The sequence below is a fragment of the Chanodichthys erythropterus genome, chromosome 10 (genome assembly GCF_024489055.1).
Source record: "Chanodichthys erythropterus isolate Z2021 chromosome 10, ASM2448905v1, whole genome shotgun sequence".
Lineage (NCBI taxonomy): Eukaryota > Metazoa > Chordata > Actinopteri > Cypriniformes > Xenocyprididae > Chanodichthys > Chanodichthys erythropterus.
In genome coordinates, this window is record NC_090230.1 from 49,261,253 (window position 1) to 49,279,483 (window position 18,231).

Consider the following 18,231-nt stretch of genomic DNA (forward strand, 5'->3'; position numbering starts at 1 on the left):
AACACTAGGATATGTGCCAAAAACTTTTAAGCAGGCTATTATTAAACCTCTTATTAAAAAACCTCAACTAGATCCGAGAGATTTAGTAAATTACAGGCCAATCTCGAATCTACCTTTTCTGTCAAAGATACTAGAAAAGGCAGTTTCAGCACAACTGTACTCCTTTTTAGAAAGAAATAATATCTGTGAGGATTTCCAGTCAGGATTTAGACCATACCATAGTACTGAGACTGCTCTCGTTAGAGTTACAAACGATCTACTCTTATCATCCGATCGTGGCTGTATTTCTCTATTAGTGTTATTAGATCTCAGTGCTGCTTTTGACACTATCGATCACAACATTCTTTTAAAAAGACTTGAAAACTATATTGGCATTAGTGGAATTGCTTTGGCATGGTTCAAATCTTACTTATCTGACCGTTATCAGTCTGTAGTAGTTAATGAAGAGATGTCGTATCGATCACAAGTTCAATATGGAGTACCACAAGGCTCAGTACTAGGACTGTTGCTTTTCACTCTGTACATGCTGTCCTTAGGAGAGATAATTAGGAAGCATGGTGTTAGTTTTCACTGCTACGCTGACGATACTCAGCTCTATATTTCCTCGCGCCCTGACGAAACCTACAAATTCACAAAACTAACAGAATGCATAGCTGACATTAAAAACTGGATGACAAGAAATTTCGTATTATTAAATTCAGAAAAAACTGATATCCTAATCTTTGGACAAAAAATTTCTTCACAAAAAAACCTTGAATACTCTCTAACACTTGACGGGTGCTCCATTAAATCTTCGTCCTCAGTTAGGAACCTGGATGTGCTCTTTGATACCAATCTTTCATTTGAAAGTCATGTTTCTAGTATCTGTAAAACCGCTTTCTTCCATCTAAAAAATATATCTAAATTACGACATATGCTCTCAATGACAAATGCGGAACAGTTGGTTCATGCATTCATGACCTCAAGACTAGATTACTGTAACGCTCTACTGGGTGGTTGTTCTGCTCGGCTTTTAAACAGACTACAGTTGGTCAAAAATGCGGCAGCTAGAGTTCTTACTAGAACCACAAAGTATGACCATATTAGCCCAGTTCTGTCAACATTACATTGGCTCCCTATTAAACATCGTATAGATTTTAAAATCTTGCTACTTACTTATAAAGCTCTAAATGGTTTAGCTCCCCAGTATCTAAGTGAGCTCTTGGTGCATTATAGTCATTCACGTCTATTGCGATCTCAGAATTCAGGCCAGTTGATAATACCCAGAATATCAAAATCAACTGAAGGCGGCAGATCCTTTTCCTATTTAGCACCTAAACTCTGGAACAATCTTCCTAGCATTGGAAGCAGACACACTCTGTCAGTTTGAATCTAGACTAAAAACACATCTCTTTGCTCTTGCATACACATAACACATTATCAATACATTAACATTTTTCAAATCCGTTAAAGGATTGTTACGCTGCAATAATTAGGTCGGCCGGAACCGAGAACATTTCCTATAACACTAGATATACCTGTACATCAGAATAAGAATGGCATCTACGCTAATATCAGTCTCTCTGCTTATCCTGAGGTTTGCCGGGTGCTGGATCCAGGCCGTATCCAGATCAGATGGAGAACCTGTGTCTGGACCTGACTACAACGTAGCCCAGGAGACAATGGGCCTACAGATCCAGTTCTGGCTGCATCTATAATTCAGATTTTTAATCTCTGTATCCGCTTACATATATTTATATATAATCTATTTTTAATCTCTATAATAAAAATGTATAATTCAGATTCTGATCTCCATATCCATTTACATATATTATATATATCTTCCAAGGGGTTTTTTCCCTCCTAGGACTTTTTTCCCAGTGCTAGCACGCTGGGGTTTTCTCCTAGGGTTTTTTTTTCCACCCCTGAGAGTCAGCCGACATTGGATTAATGTAGCACCATCTTGTATATGTTACATATTACCACGCTTGCTTGTACAGCTTATTTTTTAACCACTTCTCTTTTTTCTGTGCTTCTAATATGCAAAGCTGCTTTGAAACAATTACCAATTGTAAAAAGCGCTATATAAATAAATTTGACTTGACTTGACTTGACTTCAAAATCAAGAGCACGGTTGAGTACTGTAGCAAATTAGCTCAAAATATGTATAATTACTAGTTATAATTAATATTTGGATCAGTTAATAAAATTAACTTAATGTAATAAAATTAATATTACAATGAATTAACCCGTTGTCCAATGAACACACCGTGTTAATTGTTTATTAATTCTAAGAAATGTTCATTTCCAGGTTATGGGAAATAACAATCTTATTGTACAGTACTACTAAAAGCCTGTAGTCAGGATCAACATGAATAGGGACTCCAGCATATGAGCGCAAAACACAGACAGCTTTACATGTGACATGAACAAGACTTTATTAACTAGACTAAACACTTAAACTAACATTCACACACATACATGCATACAGTTCACCAAGAGAGAGAGAGAGAGAGAGAGAGAGAGAGAGAGAGAGCTAAAGCAGAGTACAGGAAAGCAAGAAGTTACAGCATTGTTTGACATTCAGCAGATCAACAGCCTTGAGCAAACCATCAGTTTAGTTTTAACAGGCCCTTCTTTAAAAGGGGTAAGGATACTCAATGTTTCCGATAATGAGACTAAGTTTGATACTTGCATGTCTCTCCAAGTTGAATTAAAACTGTCCTGATGCAATTTGTGGAGGCTCCCATTGAATCTTTGCTGATATTGTCTTGATGAAAGAGAACCAGTTGGATTCAGAGGGTCTTTGGTGAATGGAAGATCTAGGCTGAGGCCTGGCACAAGCTTGGGGTTCCTTAGAAGCTTCTAGCTTCTTAAAGCATCATCTTGACGTCAGCATTTGTCAGTAAAAAAAGAAGAGGAGAAAGAGAGATTTGATCTTGTGATCAGTGAATATAAGGGGTGAAGATGTCACACCCTCTTAAGGTGTCTGAGCCAATAAGGAGTTGCCCCCTCGGAGGGAAGTTTTACGAGTCTTTGTTCTGTAGCAAGATATTAGCATAAGACACTGGATTGGATGAATGAGAAAAGAACCTTCTGGATTCTTATAATACTAATGTGTCACAGAGTTAGTAACATGTAACATAAATTTCCAAATAGGAAACGAAAGTTGGAGTCCGTAGATACCAAACATGCTACCAGTGTGATTTCAGTTGTCTATACATTTGCAACTATGTAACATTAATACCAAAATAGTTCAAAAGAGAGAATTAATACATAGAATAAAGCCTATAAAAGGAAAGTCATGAGATGGGAAAATTGGATACATGTGTATACATTTCCCAAGTGGTTATATAGAGAATACATAAGATTAAGGGAGTTTATTTGTCCCTCTCAGAAAGAATGAGTCACTAGTCTCCACAGCATTCTTTCTGATCATAAAAATACTATATATCTGTAACAGGACACCTAGTTCTGCCTGTGTGCTAGTTATATTTGGTATGCTGGTTGCAGTTTTAGGGGGATGGGTTCACAGAACTTTGATAAAGTGAGTTCATAGGTAATTCATTAAATATATTGAATAATGTTGTGTGCCTGGTTGGTCCAGATGCTACAGTACCATTATAAAGCTTGGAAGAGCCAGGATATTTAATATCACTGATTTTGTGGTCTAAAAGATGGTCATATACACCCAGGGATGTGCACAGACATTTTGGGGGGCAGGGGCTCAAGTGGAAAAAAGGGCACTTCTCATAATTATTTATTTAAAAAATGATGAACCCTTAAATATATTAAGACAACTTTGACTTCCCTTACACTCACACAATTGTTTTATACTCCACAGATTTCTACAAAATAATTAGTTCACACAGAGACCATGGTCTTCTTTAGTATTCACTAGGTTTATCATAAGAGAAGTCAACAGCAACTATTTTCAAGTAGCTATATATCTTTAAAATAAATGACTGCACCAATTGTTTTGATATTATTGGAATACTTCTTTTATGAAGTGTACAATTTTAAAGATTGTGGTCCATTTTTGCTTCCATGTCTTTTACTCTAATGGAAAGAATTTTGGATGTGCGTCCATGATGCTCATCTTCTGATATTGACAGCCCAGCCGATATCTTTACCATGGTTCAAAACGCAATGCATAGCACAATAAAATAATTGAAATTATAATGTGACATAAATTTCATTAGTATCAAATCAGGCAGATGTGTTGATGGTGGTCAAACTATTAATGCAGCGTTAAATGTATAAATAACCCTTAAATAGCCAAAACTTTCAGGTTTGTGAACATAGGCTAGCCTACCTGAAAGAAATGCACGGGATGGATCCATCTAGGGCTTTTTTCTTTTTCGCTTCTCATCGCCAGACAGCAGTTGCATTTTCGTGGGAATAGTTGTCACAAGTTTTCAGCCAGCAGCAAACTCAAGGTGAGGTGGGGCGTGGCGCGCGTGCATGAATGGCATGTCGTGGAGTGAGGGCATCGGAACTCGACAAAGCCGACCTGATATAGTATTTATTTATTTATTTATTTATTTATTTATTTATTTAATTAATTAATTAATTCAGTAAATATATTTGTTTGACAGGGAAGCTCTGCGCAAACAGGAATATATATTCATTTATTTAAAAAAAAAAAAAAAAAAAAAGAACCCCAGAAAAAGGGTACTTTCTCTCGAGGAAAAAAAGGGCAGGTGCTCAAGCCCCTTTTTTGTCTATGTGTGCACGTGCCTGCTAGTAAGAGACTTTACGTGCTACAGAAGCCACAGAGCAGCTGAAGCACGCGTGTATCCTGTGCGAGATACTGTGACAGATCTGCAAACTGCTGTGTCAGGTTTTTGCGTGCTAAATACCCCCTACTAGTGGTAGAAATATGTATAACACACACACACTCATACACCAGTATCAGCAGTACTTCTCTCCTGCCTATTCAGTACTAAATCAGAATTTATTACATTGTGTGTATATCCTTGACTTCCTAAGGCGAAAATAACCCATCCTTATTAATTAATTATTATTTTTTTTTTTTTTTACTATGTATATTTTATTACTATCCCTTTAGTTAAACATTTGATGCCATTTCTATTAGAGTTTGATGCAATACTCAGATATGTACTCTAAATCACAGTATAAGCATATCTTGTATCAAGGCCTGAAAACTGTGTGAATGTTAATGTGTTTGAAAGAAAGACGCAGAGGGGGAAAGAGGCAGTTTGACAGTATGGGTTGGGGAGGTAAAAAAAAAAAAAAAAAGGTGTGCTTCTCGAAATCTGAAGAGATGGAGGTGTTGTCATGGTGACTGTTTCTATGGAGACAGTGCTGCCTAGGTCAGCACCAATGAAACGGTGTGTTTTGTCAATATGCGATCACACACACTCTCCCGACTCAAGATAGTGAGTCTGAAACTCCAGAAATATACTGTAAAAGGCTTTATTCAGGTTGCTGTATTTACAAGCAAAGGGCAAATCATAAAGTCCAGCAAGGACACAAAGGCATTGTTTACTTTATTTGCATGTGGACATTTTGCAAGTAAGGCAACAGAATGTAAATACAAATACAGAAGCGAGTAACCCAAGGCATGTCGATGAGATTGTGATGTATGTTGATAGTATCAAGATACTGAACTTCATACCATTTTTTTATTGTTTCAAATTTGTAGGCACACTTTTCTCTGCCCTAAGGCACACAGCAGTTATTTTATTTGTGTCATTTTGCTCTAAATTCTTGCCAGGAACTCCAATTTGAGCTGTCACCTTTATGGAAAGTAAGTTAAAATTGATTACATGGCTGTCAATACTATAAAGGTAACTTTGAGTGTCATTCTGTCTCTTGGTCACAGCATGTGTCAGTCTAAATACAGATCACATGTTTCTGTTTTTTCCCCTTTCTCTTCCTCTTTGTCCCTCCTACAACACTTTTTCCCCCCTCACTCCTTTCCTTCCCACTTCCTCTCTGTTTGCTGCAACAAATCAGAAAGGAATATAGCTTGGATTTCTGTAATGATATAATTAGATCTACATAATAATGATATAATGAAACTGCCAAATATCTCACAACAAATAGTAATTTCTTAAAACATTGCACTATCATAAAAGAAGCAGCATTAAATACATTAACAAGCATTTTTATCTCATTTTCATAATACAAAACAATATAAACCTCAAAAAATTCAGTAAACAGGGCCAAAAATGACACTCAACAGCAATTTAATAATGTCAATACTTGTACAAAAGAAAAAGTTTATATTGTTGTAAATTATTAATATTTGTGGCAGAATAATATTCTGGCATTGGCTACATATATCTGCAAAAAGCTAGATTAATACATTTTTAAACCTTTTTGTTGGATTTGCACTTTTTTGTCTCCTTGGTTTTCAGTAAAATTTTATGGCAATTGCCATACTGATGTAATTATTACTCTTTGTAGCTTTTCTATGATTTAAAATAGCGTTCTTTAGTTTTCAAAATGCTCTTGCCAGAGAATGTCAATTTTAGGCCGTTTACAGGACAGGAGGAAAAACAAACATGAATCTATGTATACATGTGCACCACATTGATGTCAAACCAAGTGTTTTGAGGTATAGACAATGCCTGGCTCATTAGATTGTACTCATCTGATCACAGCTTTCTCATCAGCATGTTCAAACTGTAAAAATAGAGCATCATTAATAGCAGAACCAGCTGTCCTTGTAGTTCATATCTTACTGGAACCACAAAAGGCTGAAAGTCCAGGTAGGTTCTTCTTGTAGTATCACTTCTCTCTCTTCTGTCATAGAGTTTATATAGAAATCTTTTGGATACAAAAAGTCAATTTTGTTTGTCATAGCCATGCAAAGTCATGCTCAATGTGGTTACAAATGGCTGACATATAGTTGTTAGACCCTGCATTAAATCGCCAAAAATATGAGATCCAGCAGCGCTGAATGACTTTCTCTGACACAATGTTGGTCTCAATATCAAAACAGTCAATTGAAAGTTAATTCTTCAATTAGCCCAAAAGGCAATGTTGAAGAAGAGGAAGCAGGAGAAGAAGTGATGGTAAAAAATAACTGAACAGAGTTCATTGAATAAATTAATAAATGAAACCCTGAAAAACGGTAAAGCAGAAGATCAATCTGTCCCTCATGGACAGCGAGCCTGGTGTGGAAGGTTGTAAACCATCAGTCAACATGTCCAGATCATGGTAAATCACTGCTTGACTCCTGTCAACAGATGGAGAAACAATTAATCAAACACAGTCAAGACTGCAGAACATAAAATGTTTACATTTTACATTTGGCAAAGCAACTTCAGTGCCATACGCTATAGTTTGAGCTACAGGAATGCTGCACCTCAAGCATTTCTGTAGTCCTTAAATATATTAGTTTTTAAATATAACATGTAGTAACATGGAACATTGAGTTTTAGAAACAAAATAGAGTGATAAACAACATAACATTACTGGGCCTTCTCATACTTAAGTAAAGGTATGGTAAAGGTTTTTGTTGCAAGAAAAAATGTTTTACTCTGTCTTTACTTATTCTATATCCAGGCTCTTGATTTACCCTGCAAAATCATCCTTGATGACCTAAATAAATGAAATTTAAAAAATGATGACCTAATGATGACCTTCCTCATCTTACCAATAAGGCAAACTTTTTTTTTCTGGCCAGAACAAATTTCAAATATATGCTAAATTATTGTGGCAGAATGTCGAATGTGGTTGGCAGGTCATATTCTTCGCCTACCAGATAATTGATACTTAAAGATTGTGGACAGGAGGCAAGCAGAAATGAGGCCGACCCCGTAAAACATGGCACCAATGTTCAGAGAAGACCTGCGAAATGCTGGCATCAGATGCGAAGATGTTGGGAGCACCACCTCAGATAAGACACATTGGAGGAAGCTTGCTTTTATATATATATATATATATATATATATATATATATATATATATATATATATATATATATATATATATATATATATATGCATTGCAATCTTATATTTATTGAACAGAGATCTAGACTCTAAAATTAAGGTTGCATATCTGAGTGTGATTAAGTGTGAGTGATAGCAACCATTTAGAGACAGCTCAGAAAAAGCTCTCTAAGGCAGATTTAGGCTGACTTAAAGGGTTAGTTCACCCAAAAATGAAGATTCTGTCATTAATTACTGACCCTCATGTCGTTCCAAACCCGTAAGACTTTCGGGACCCACTTTATATTAAGTGGCCTTAACTACTATGTACTTACATTTAAATTAATAATTTAATACAATGCACTTATTGTGTACATACATGTTTTTACATTGTACTTATATTTTAAAAACACCTGCATGTAAATACATCTGTAATTAATTTCTGTGATTACATTTATAATTACACTGTTGACCCATCCCTTAACCCTTACCCCTACCCTTAAACCTAGCCATACCACCAAACCTGTCCCTAACCTTACCCGTACCCCACTTCAATAGCAGCAAAAGTGTTTTGCAATTTAATATGAACACAATAAGTACACTGTACTTCTTTTTTGATGTAAGTACATAGTAGTTAAGGCCACTTAATGTAAAGTGGGACCGACTTTCGTTCATCTTCGGAACACAAATGAAGATATTTTTGATGAAATCTGAGAACTTTCTGTCCATCCATAGACAGCTATGCAATTGAAAATTTGAGGAGATTGTAAAACTAATTCATATGCATTTAGTGGCTTAGTCCAAATTTTCTGAAGAAACGCGATTGCTTTATATGATGAACAGATTGAATTAAGGCTTTTTTTCACATTTGATCAGAGAACATAAACAGATGTTCAACCAAACCTGAATGACACGCGAGAACAAACCTCTTCTGGAAGCTCAAACGTGCTGTGTAAGACGAAAATGAACCTTATTGGTTCTCACACGCATCAAGCAAACATGCTTGAGCTTCCATTTACCACAAATGATGTGTGAGTTTATGAATGTTAATATTAATAAAAGCCTAAATTCAATCATGTCCCTTCAGAAAATTTGGACTAAACCTCTCAATTCAAATGGATTAGTTTAACAATCTCTTTATGACCTTTTTGAAGTGTCAAAGCATAGCTGTCTATAGAGGGACAGAAAGTTCTCAGATTTCATCAAAAAAGATCTTAATTTGTGTTCTGCAGATGAATGAAAGTCTTGAGGGTTTGTAACAACATGAGGGTGAGCAATTAATGACAGAATTTTCATTTTTGGGTGAACTAACCCTTTAAAGGTGTGGAAAATTCTCACTGTCAGTGCTTCTGTCTCATTCTCCCTTCACTTCACACCTCCATCACTGCATGTCATACCCGTTCTCCCACTCGCATCCAAATTTAGACACATACTGATGCATAAACACTGAGTGTCCTACTTGATGAATTATAAATATCAAAAACAGATTGTTGCAGTGTATCATTTACAATACACGCTTTTTTACACCTACACCAATGCATATACTTTTTTTAACAGTATATGGATTAGTTTATCAATTTTAAATGTTTTACTTAAAAAGTGTCCTTGAGCTATATTTATTTAAAATAAATTCACTTGGCTTGATGTTATGTAATACAGACTTTTTAAAGTGTGGCCTATGTGTTCAAATACAATTTGGAGTCACTTTTTAGTGGTTATACTACCTGTAAAGTGGAAGACCTTGATGCGCTGGTCTCAGTCAGCGCAGCACTTCCCGGGATACTTGACACAATAAACCCAGCTCCATTAGGAAGAGGCTGCCGCACCACCACCTTCCCTTTTCTAGTCTCTGCCAGAAACAGACTGTACCAGTAGGCATCACTTGAGATGAGAGTAGAGTCAGCAATAGTGGAGGAGTTCCTCTGGCTGATGATGCTGTTCCTTCCCTGAGTAGCCGCTTGTGAGGGTTTGGGTTCCTGACATTTCAGCACTATGATCACCAGGATGGTAATGAGCAGCAGAAACAACACCGACCCCAAACCGATCAACAAGTACAGGTTTAGATCGGTGATCAGGTCGTATTCGACAGGCAACTCTGTGGTTTCGGTAAACTGCGTGACTACTTGGTCCACTGTGGAGATCTTGATGGTCACCGTGGCGGAGCGAGGAGGTTCTCCATTGTCTCTGGCTATGATGATCAGGTGTTGATCTTTGGGGTCTCTGTAACTGAACATCCGTGTGGTTCGTATCTCGCCGTTGTACTGATCGAGGCTGAATAGTGGGGTGTCGGTGATCTGGAGAAACTGATATGTTATACGAGAGTTCTGCATGGAGTCGGCATCCAACGCAATGACCTTGGTGACCAGGGATCCTTTATCGCTTGACCTCGGGATTTTTTCCTCTATAACAGCACCCTGTGGACGCCATGGAGAAACTATGAGGGGCGTGTTGTCGTTTTGGTCCAGGATGATAATGTGTACGGTCACATTACTGCTAAGAGGAGGGAGTCCAGAATCTCTCGCTTCAATATGAAACAGAAACTCCTTCTCTCTTTCGTAGTCAAACGTGCGTAAAGCGTAGAGGTTGCCGTTTTCTGGATTGATGGAAAACAGCATGGACATTGAGGTGTTGGCTATCTCCTTCTCTATGATGAAGTAAACAAGATACTGATTTTCATGCAGGTCTGGGTCATGAGCAGTTAGTGAGGCTAGCAGTGCTCCAGGCTCGTTGTTTTCCATCAGATGAATGGTATAGAGGGTTTGAGGGAACGTTGGGGCGTTATCATTGACGTCTTGAATTGTAACACTGATCGTTTCGTTATCGGTCAGAGGAGGTGTTCCTCTGTCGGTCACGTGAAGTGTGATGTCATAACTGTGGATGCGCTCGCGGTCAAGTGATTCAGTGACTGTTAATGCAAAAAAGTCTTCCGATGACTTATTAAGAGCAAAAGGTAACATCTCAGCATTGTGTATGGAGAGAACAACTTTGCCATTATCTCCAGAGTCCCTGTCGCTCACGCTGATGACGGCGATCACCGTTCCTACAGGGTCATTTTCTTTAATCAAACTCTGTGAAGACTTTATCGTAATCTCAGGATGGTTGTCGTTTAGATCGGTGATGAACACTAAAATTTTACACTGACCTGAAAGCGGATTCACTGCCTTGTCCTTGGCTTCAACATACATCTCAAAACTCTTTACTTCTTCAAAATCAATCACGTCTTTTACTCTTATTTCTCCATTGGTGGGATCCAAAGAGAACTTTTCTTGTGTTTTCTCAGATGTGTATAAAGTGAAAGAGTATATGACATCCGCATTGGCACCCTCATCCAAATCTGTTGCATTTAGCTGCATAATCAGTGTCCCGATTGGTGCATTTTCAATGAGGTCAACAGAGTAGACTTGTCGATCAAACTGAGGGGCGTTGTCGTTGATATCCAGCACTTGAATGATAATGCTGGCCGTACCTGAACGCGCAGGTATGCCGCCGTCCACAGCGGTGAGGGTTAGTGTGTGGACAGCTTGTTTTTCCCTGTCCAAACTAGCTTTTAGCACCAGGTCGACATATTTAGTCCCGTCACTTCCAGACTGGATTTCAATGGTAAACTCGTTACTTTCACTCAGGTAATAGGTCTCGATTGAGTTCTCTCCAACATCTGCATCCACCGCGTTTGTTAAAGAAAACCTTTCTCCAGGTGTTGCTGATTCCGAAACATCGAGCGGTATTCTCTCCCTCCTAAACTGAGGCGCGTTGTCATTTATGTCCATAATTTCCAATTCGATATTAAATATGCGTATTGGACTCTCGATTATCACATCCATCTTGAGGAAACAGAACGATGATGTTTTGGCCGGGCATAAATACTCCCTGTCAATTTTCTCAGCGATAAACAGTTCTCCGGTGTCTTTATTTATCTCTAGGTATTTCTTGCTATGAATATAATCCAGCTTTACCTTTCGTTCCAACAGGCTGTGCGCGTCAAGGCCCAAATCCGTGGCGATATTTGCGATCACTGAGCCCACTGGAATTTCCTCGGGGATGGAGTATCTTGTTACAGCCGACGCGAGACTCCACAGCGCGGAGAGGACGGCGAAACCGAGACGCCATCTCCTCCTTGGATCCATTGCAGAACGCGCACGTCTATGCTTTCGCTGTCTTTTACAAGAAATATAGCAATGTTTTCGAAAACGAATGGAGGTTAGCGGGTATTTGTATTCGTAAAAGCATCCAGCAGAGCATCGCCATAGCGCCGTGCCGTGGATCCCGCCCGCTGATCAGATTCAGCTGAGCTTCAGTGCTGCTCTGACTGCCTCTGTCCAACAGCATTATGAAAGCAAAGCATAGCTGTGCTTGCATCCCATTCCACCTTCAAGTGAATAGCGGTAGTGCAGCGACATCGTGTGAAGATAAACGTTTACATAGAACAATTTATTTTGTGGAAAAAAAAAAAAAAAAAAAAAAAATATATATATATATATATATATATATAAATTCATGAAAGATTATTATTTCTGAAATTACTTTACTTTCTGGAAGTCTTTATTAAAGCTAGCATATATAATGTACAGGTTGTCTGCAAATGTTAAAAGTAACAAATAAATGTATTTATATATAAGGTAGTCTTTATTTTTCTTAAATTAAGACTGTTGGGCGTCATCAAACAAAAAGCAAGTTCAGCACCACGGACAGATCCATAATCTGACTTGGTTCCGCTGATAAACCAATCAAAATAAAAGCATGTTTATGCTGTTGTTAAAATTAACAACAACAACAACAACAACAAAACATCATTTCTGCGCGAACATTCTCACTTTATTACTGAAATGAACACTTTTTTCATTCCTAAATGCACAGAGTTGTAGCCTGTTCACTGATGATATATATATATATATATATATATATATATATATATATATATATATATATATATATATATATATATACTGATAATAATAATATTTCACAAACAGGCTGGCTACAATTAATTGTAATTATCTATTGGTAACAATTTAATTCACCTAATCTGCAGCAATTGCAGGTGTGTAGCTAATCTATAAAGAAGCACTGTGAATACATGTCTCTTCAAATGCCATTGTGTAATGCCATGTTGATATACCCTTGGTTTCACAGACGAGGCTTAAATGAAAGCAACTTGCACTGACATATCTTAAAATATGTCAGTGCCATTGTTTTGTCTCAAGATGCACACCAGTAATGTTTTTTTGTTTTTTGTTTTTTTTCTAAGGCCTGTTTATAAAAGCTACTTAAATGTCCTAAATGAACTAATTTAATATAAGCCCTGTCTGTGAAACTGGGCCTTAATGTTATACAAGTAAGATCCACCTATAAATTCAAGCAATGCTCTACATATTTTGCTACTCTACCTTTTTTCTGTCATAGAGGGTGGTAATAGACAATAAATGCTGTTTCTTGTAATTTTGGCACAGCGAAAATCAATGCAGTGAAAACCCTACTTTTTTTTTTTTAAGGAGAAAGACCAAAAAACAATATTAAATAAATTCTAATAGTATTCTTTATTCTGTACATTTTGGAAATAAAAGGGATATCATTTTGGAAAATGTAACCTGAATTCTCACCAATATGGGTAATAACAATTAAAGCAACCATCTGTTTAATGCTTTCAGAAAGTTTCTGAACACTAAAGATATCTGGAAAACGATGCAAAAAAAAAAAAAAAAAAAAAATGATCAGAGTACTTTAAGTGCTATCTTGTTGTGAAATTTATGAAGGCAAATTATACAGCACATATAATCTGACTAAAATATATACACAACTTATATACAGAAAGTAACCTACAGATGAAAAATACAACTGGAAAAATTATTTGAAAAAATCATTGGTTATTACTGCGTCCTCTTGAAGGCTATTGTTTGGCTTTTTCTTTTTGCCAAAAGTTGAGAATGAGTTGTAGACTTCAATGTCCCCATTGTTTGCCAGCTTGAGTGTACAGAGTGTTGATGGTGTTCCAGGAATGTAAACATTATGTTGATAGTCTGGTGAGGGTTGAATTGAATCCTGTTGGTTGTAACGTGTCCATGAGTGGTTTGGAAAGCCACCAACCTTAGGTGAGGTCTTATAATCTGTTTTAAATGACAAAGAAAAGTTCAATTCAGTTAAATCACAAGGAAGTTATACAGAATATATAAAGCTGGTATTTTTGTGTATGCCTTTTAACTAAACATGTTTTTAGGGAAGACAGATATAATGATTTTACCATGCATGTGATTTCCCCAGGTCCAGTACTGTGGAACAGATGTGTAAGCATAGTTGTCTGACTCCTGAATCAGTCTGCGCTGCAGTGTCCTTCCTGTGTTTATTGGAGTATGACTAGAAAAACAAAAACATGAACACGTCAGATACTTTGTGCATGTGAGAGAGATAGAATCAGCTTTAACTTTAATTACCTTTTATATGTATAATTAAGCTGGTTCTTGGTCAGTGTTTGGTCTTTGTTACCCTGTCTGAGCTGCAAAGAAAACAAAAGTTAAAATATTTACTCCACTTACACATGAGAGAGACAAGAATGTACTACAAACATAATGTCAATGCCAAGAACAGGAATGATCCCAGAACACACGAAAAACAGTCACTAAAGCACTAAGTGACTTTACTAATTCATCACCTTGTTGCAGTATATCTACAATGTGGAGCAGTGACAAAAATGCATTTGTTTATTTTATAATTTATTCATGAACTGTGCATTAAGAATTTTAAGGTCTAGTTCACAGAAAAAAACGAATATCCAGTATAGCTCAAAGGTAGAATAAACAATTCAATATTGTTGCTCAAAAGTTATTTTCAAACATTGTTGTTCAGCAAATGGATATTATTATTATTATTATTATTACAATTATTTATTTTACTATTATAATATAGTTTTTGTTATTGTTATTATTTAATTATATAATTTAATTGTATATTATATTATATTATTATATTTAAAGGTATAGTTCACAGAAAAAAAAAATAATACAGAGTTATTACTCTTGTTTTCTCTCAACGGGACAGGAGAGGTAACTTGCGTTACTTATTTGAAAAAGTAACTCAGATATTTTGCTGTAAATTTAAAAAGTAATGCGTTAATTCACTAGCTACTTGAAAAAGTAATCTGATTACATAACTCGCGTTACTTGTAATGTGTTATTCTAACACAGTTATTATTGTTCTGCATGAAGTACTTACATTGGCATGTTCAAATATAATTTATGTGTGTAATTAGATTACAATTTACAGGTTTTTGTTCACATTTCTTATTAATTTTCTGCCAATTTCTGGGCAGATTAAAGAACAACAACTATCTGAAGTCTCCATCTAGTGGACAAACTTAATCATTTTTTTTGTTGATTAATTACCTCGTTTGTAGAGCTCGTCCCATTCCTTGTACCATGACTGTGGCTGGATGGGCTCCAGGTCAAAGTTTTGTTTTCCATTTCCTTGATGTTATTTCGGGAAGATATTCCCGTCGGGCTACAAGGCTTGAGGAACATGAAGTCACTTTTAGATGACTCTGGAGTTAAACACATTTTATAGCAGTAGTTTTGACCTATTGGGTTGTTCGCGTTTACTTCCACGCAGTGCGTGGGTCCTTTTGATCCAGGTGATATGTGAATGTTCAAGTTAGACTTTTTAATGACGTCACGGGTGGGGTCCTTAGATTGAAACCCACAGCACGAGTTTCTGTCCTTGTGTCCCTTAATTGTAGCCAGGACAATAATAGCCACAAGAAACGTGAATGAAACCGCGCCCAGAGACACGATTAAATACAGCGTGAGGTCTGACCTGTACTGAGGGCTGAGCGCGAGGTCACCAAAATCAGGCAAGGATTCTGGCACGCTGTCAACAACTGACAACATGATGGAGGCTGTGGCCGATAGGGGCGGCTGACCGTTGTCCTTGACTAAAACCACTAGCCTCTGCCTCCTGGGGTCGTTGTCCATCAGCCGGCGGATTGTCCTGATCTCCCCAGTGTACAGCGCAACACTGAACAAACTGAGATCTGTAGCTTGGAGGACTTCATAAAAGAGACGCGAGTTTTGCCCGGCATCCGCGTCCATGGCGGTGATTTTAGCCACTAGGTATCCGGCATCAGCATATTTAGGGACAACTACAACCGCTGCGGTGTCATTCTCGGGCATCGGGGATACAACGACTGGAGGATTGTCATTCTGATCTAAAACAAACACGTTAACTGTTACATTCGCGCGGAGAGGCGGAAAACCAGCATCTTCGGCCTGAACCACGATCTGAAAGTTTCTGAGCTGCTCGTGGTCGAAAGAACGCAGTGCGTAAATGTTGCCGTTATCTGAATTGATGGACACGTAGGTGGACACTGGCATTCCATGGATGCCGTTTTCTAGAACAGAGTAGGATAAGTAGGAATTCTGATCCGCGTCTGCGTCTTGTGCGGTGATAGTGCAAATCGAGGCTCCTGGCGCGTTGTTTTCGGTCAGGTAGACCGTGTAGGACGGCTGTTTGAAACGAGGCGCGTTATCGTTAATGTCAGACACTTGCACTAAAATTGTTTTCCTTGTAAAAAGAGGCGGTGAGCCCATATCACGCGCCGTCAGAGTGATGTTATACTCTGAAATGGTCTCTCTGTCCAGAAAATCACACGTGACCAAAGTATAATAATTTTTAAAAGATGAGTGCAGCTGAAAGGGAACGTGATGAGGAATTTCACAATCAACATTTCCGTTTTCCCCAGAATCTTTATCCATAACGCTAATTACTGCTATCACTGTGCCAGGGGGCGCATCTTCTTGGACAGGCGTAGATACTGATGTAAGAATCACTTCAGGAAGATTGTCGTTGACGTCTATTATGTTAACCATCACTTTGCAGTGCACTGCCACCGCAGACGGTCCCTTGTCTTTGGCTTGTACATAAATCTCGTGCATTCGTGCCTTTTCATAATCTATAACTCCTTTTACTTTGATTTCTCCAGTGCGGGAATCCACGCTGAACAGCTCGCGCACTCTCATTGGTGCGTGCCCGCTAAAAGAGTATGTGATCTCTCCATTGGGTCCTTCATCGAGATCAGTGGCGTTTAGTTTTATCACGACAGTGCCTCGCGGTGCGTTTTCAGCCAGCTTCACTTTATAAAAGTTCTGATCGAACACAGGCGCGTTGTCGTTGGCATCCAGTACAGTTATGTTTATTTGCGCAGTGCCCGACCTCTCGGGCGAGCCTCCGTCCACCGCTGTAAGAACCATCAAGTGAGTCTTCTGCTGCTCCCGGTCCAGCGGACTTTCGAGAATCAGTTCTGCGAATTTACTGCCGTCGCTGCGCGTCTGGACATCCAGGACGAAGTGTTCGTTTACGCTCAGCAAATACGAGCGCAGAGAGTTGTCACCGACGTCCAGGTCCTGCGCGCTTTCCAGTGGGAAGCGCGATCCAGGCGCGGCGGATTCGGAGATATCCAGGTTAAATTCACTCCAGGGAAAGACAGGAGAGTTGTCGTTGACATCTAATATTTCAGCTTCGACCCTATACAATTCTAATGGGTTTTCGATCACAACCTGAAGATGGAATGAACAATATGGATTTTGTTCGCACAACTCTTCTCGGTCAATTCTTTCATTGACAAATAAAACCCCGTTTTCTAAATTCACCTCTAAATATTGCCGTTTTGCACCTGAAACTATTCTAAATCGGCGGATTGAGAGTTTGTTGGTGTCTAATCCCAGATCCTCCGCAATATTTCCAACAAAAGCCCCGTGCTCCAGTTCCTCTGGGATCGTGTAACGAATCTGTGCCAGAACTACATCCATCACAGACGCGATGAGCGCCAGGCAGGTTACCTGCCATTTCCATATCCACAGCTCCATTGAAATAGGCTCCTTCCTAATGCGTGCCTTCAAATAAACTACCAAACAAAACACTCATAGTTAAAGCTTTGAAATGGTAGACAATAATCCTCTCAAACGCACAGTAACATTTCGAGAGAGAATGAGCACGCTAATGACAATGAAGTGGTAAGTCCCTGAACCTTGTACTTTAGCACTAGAGCGCGCGCCTGTGGCCAATGGCACGTGCGCAAGAGTGAGAGAGTGTGCGTGTGTTTGGATGAGGGAGACAGGACACTAAACACTAGTTTTTTATATACTTTATTGTGTCTTCTTTTTCAATTTGTTTCATTGACTGTTAAAATTCGGATCGTTGGGGTTTTGCTTTTCTCCTACCGCCATTACGTAAACAATAAATAAATAATAATAATAATAAAGTATAATAACTTATAATATTATTCCAGATTGCCTGTTATTAACCATAATTCGTTTTACTGAATGGTGCCCATCTTTTTCAAGACCTCGTTTTTATAATTCAT

At 38.1% G+C, this 18,231-nt stretch overlaps 2 protein-coding genes across 2 annotated transcripts; both read right to left on the reverse strand.

Moving 5' to 3' along the window:
- Positions 1-7,096: 7,096 nt before the first annotated feature.
- LOC137028384 (protocadherin alpha-C2) lies at positions 7,097-12,010 on the reverse strand. Its single transcript, XM_067397143.1, has 2 exons — positions 9,611-12,010; positions 7,097-7,189 (listed from the first exon to the last, which is right to left on the reverse strand). The coding sequence occupies exons 1-2, from the start codon at positions 12,008-12,010 to the stop codon at positions 7,166-7,168; spliced, it is 2,424 nt and encodes an 807-aa protein (XP_067253244.1). The 3' UTR covers positions 7,097-7,165.
- Positions 12,011-13,252: 1,242 nt separating this feature from the next.
- LOC137029725 (protocadherin-10) lies at positions 13,253-17,837 on the reverse strand. Its single transcript, XM_067399386.1, has 4 exons — positions 15,260-17,837; positions 14,312-14,373; positions 14,122-14,234; positions 13,253-13,987 (listed from the first exon to the last, which is right to left on the reverse strand). The coding sequence occupies exons 1-4, from the start codon at positions 17,732-17,734 to the stop codon at positions 13,728-13,730; spliced, it is 2,910 nt and encodes a 969-aa protein (XP_067255487.1). The 5' UTR covers positions 17,735-17,837; the 3' UTR covers positions 13,253-13,727.
- Between the last annotated feature and the right edge of the window lie 394 nt (positions 17,838-18,231).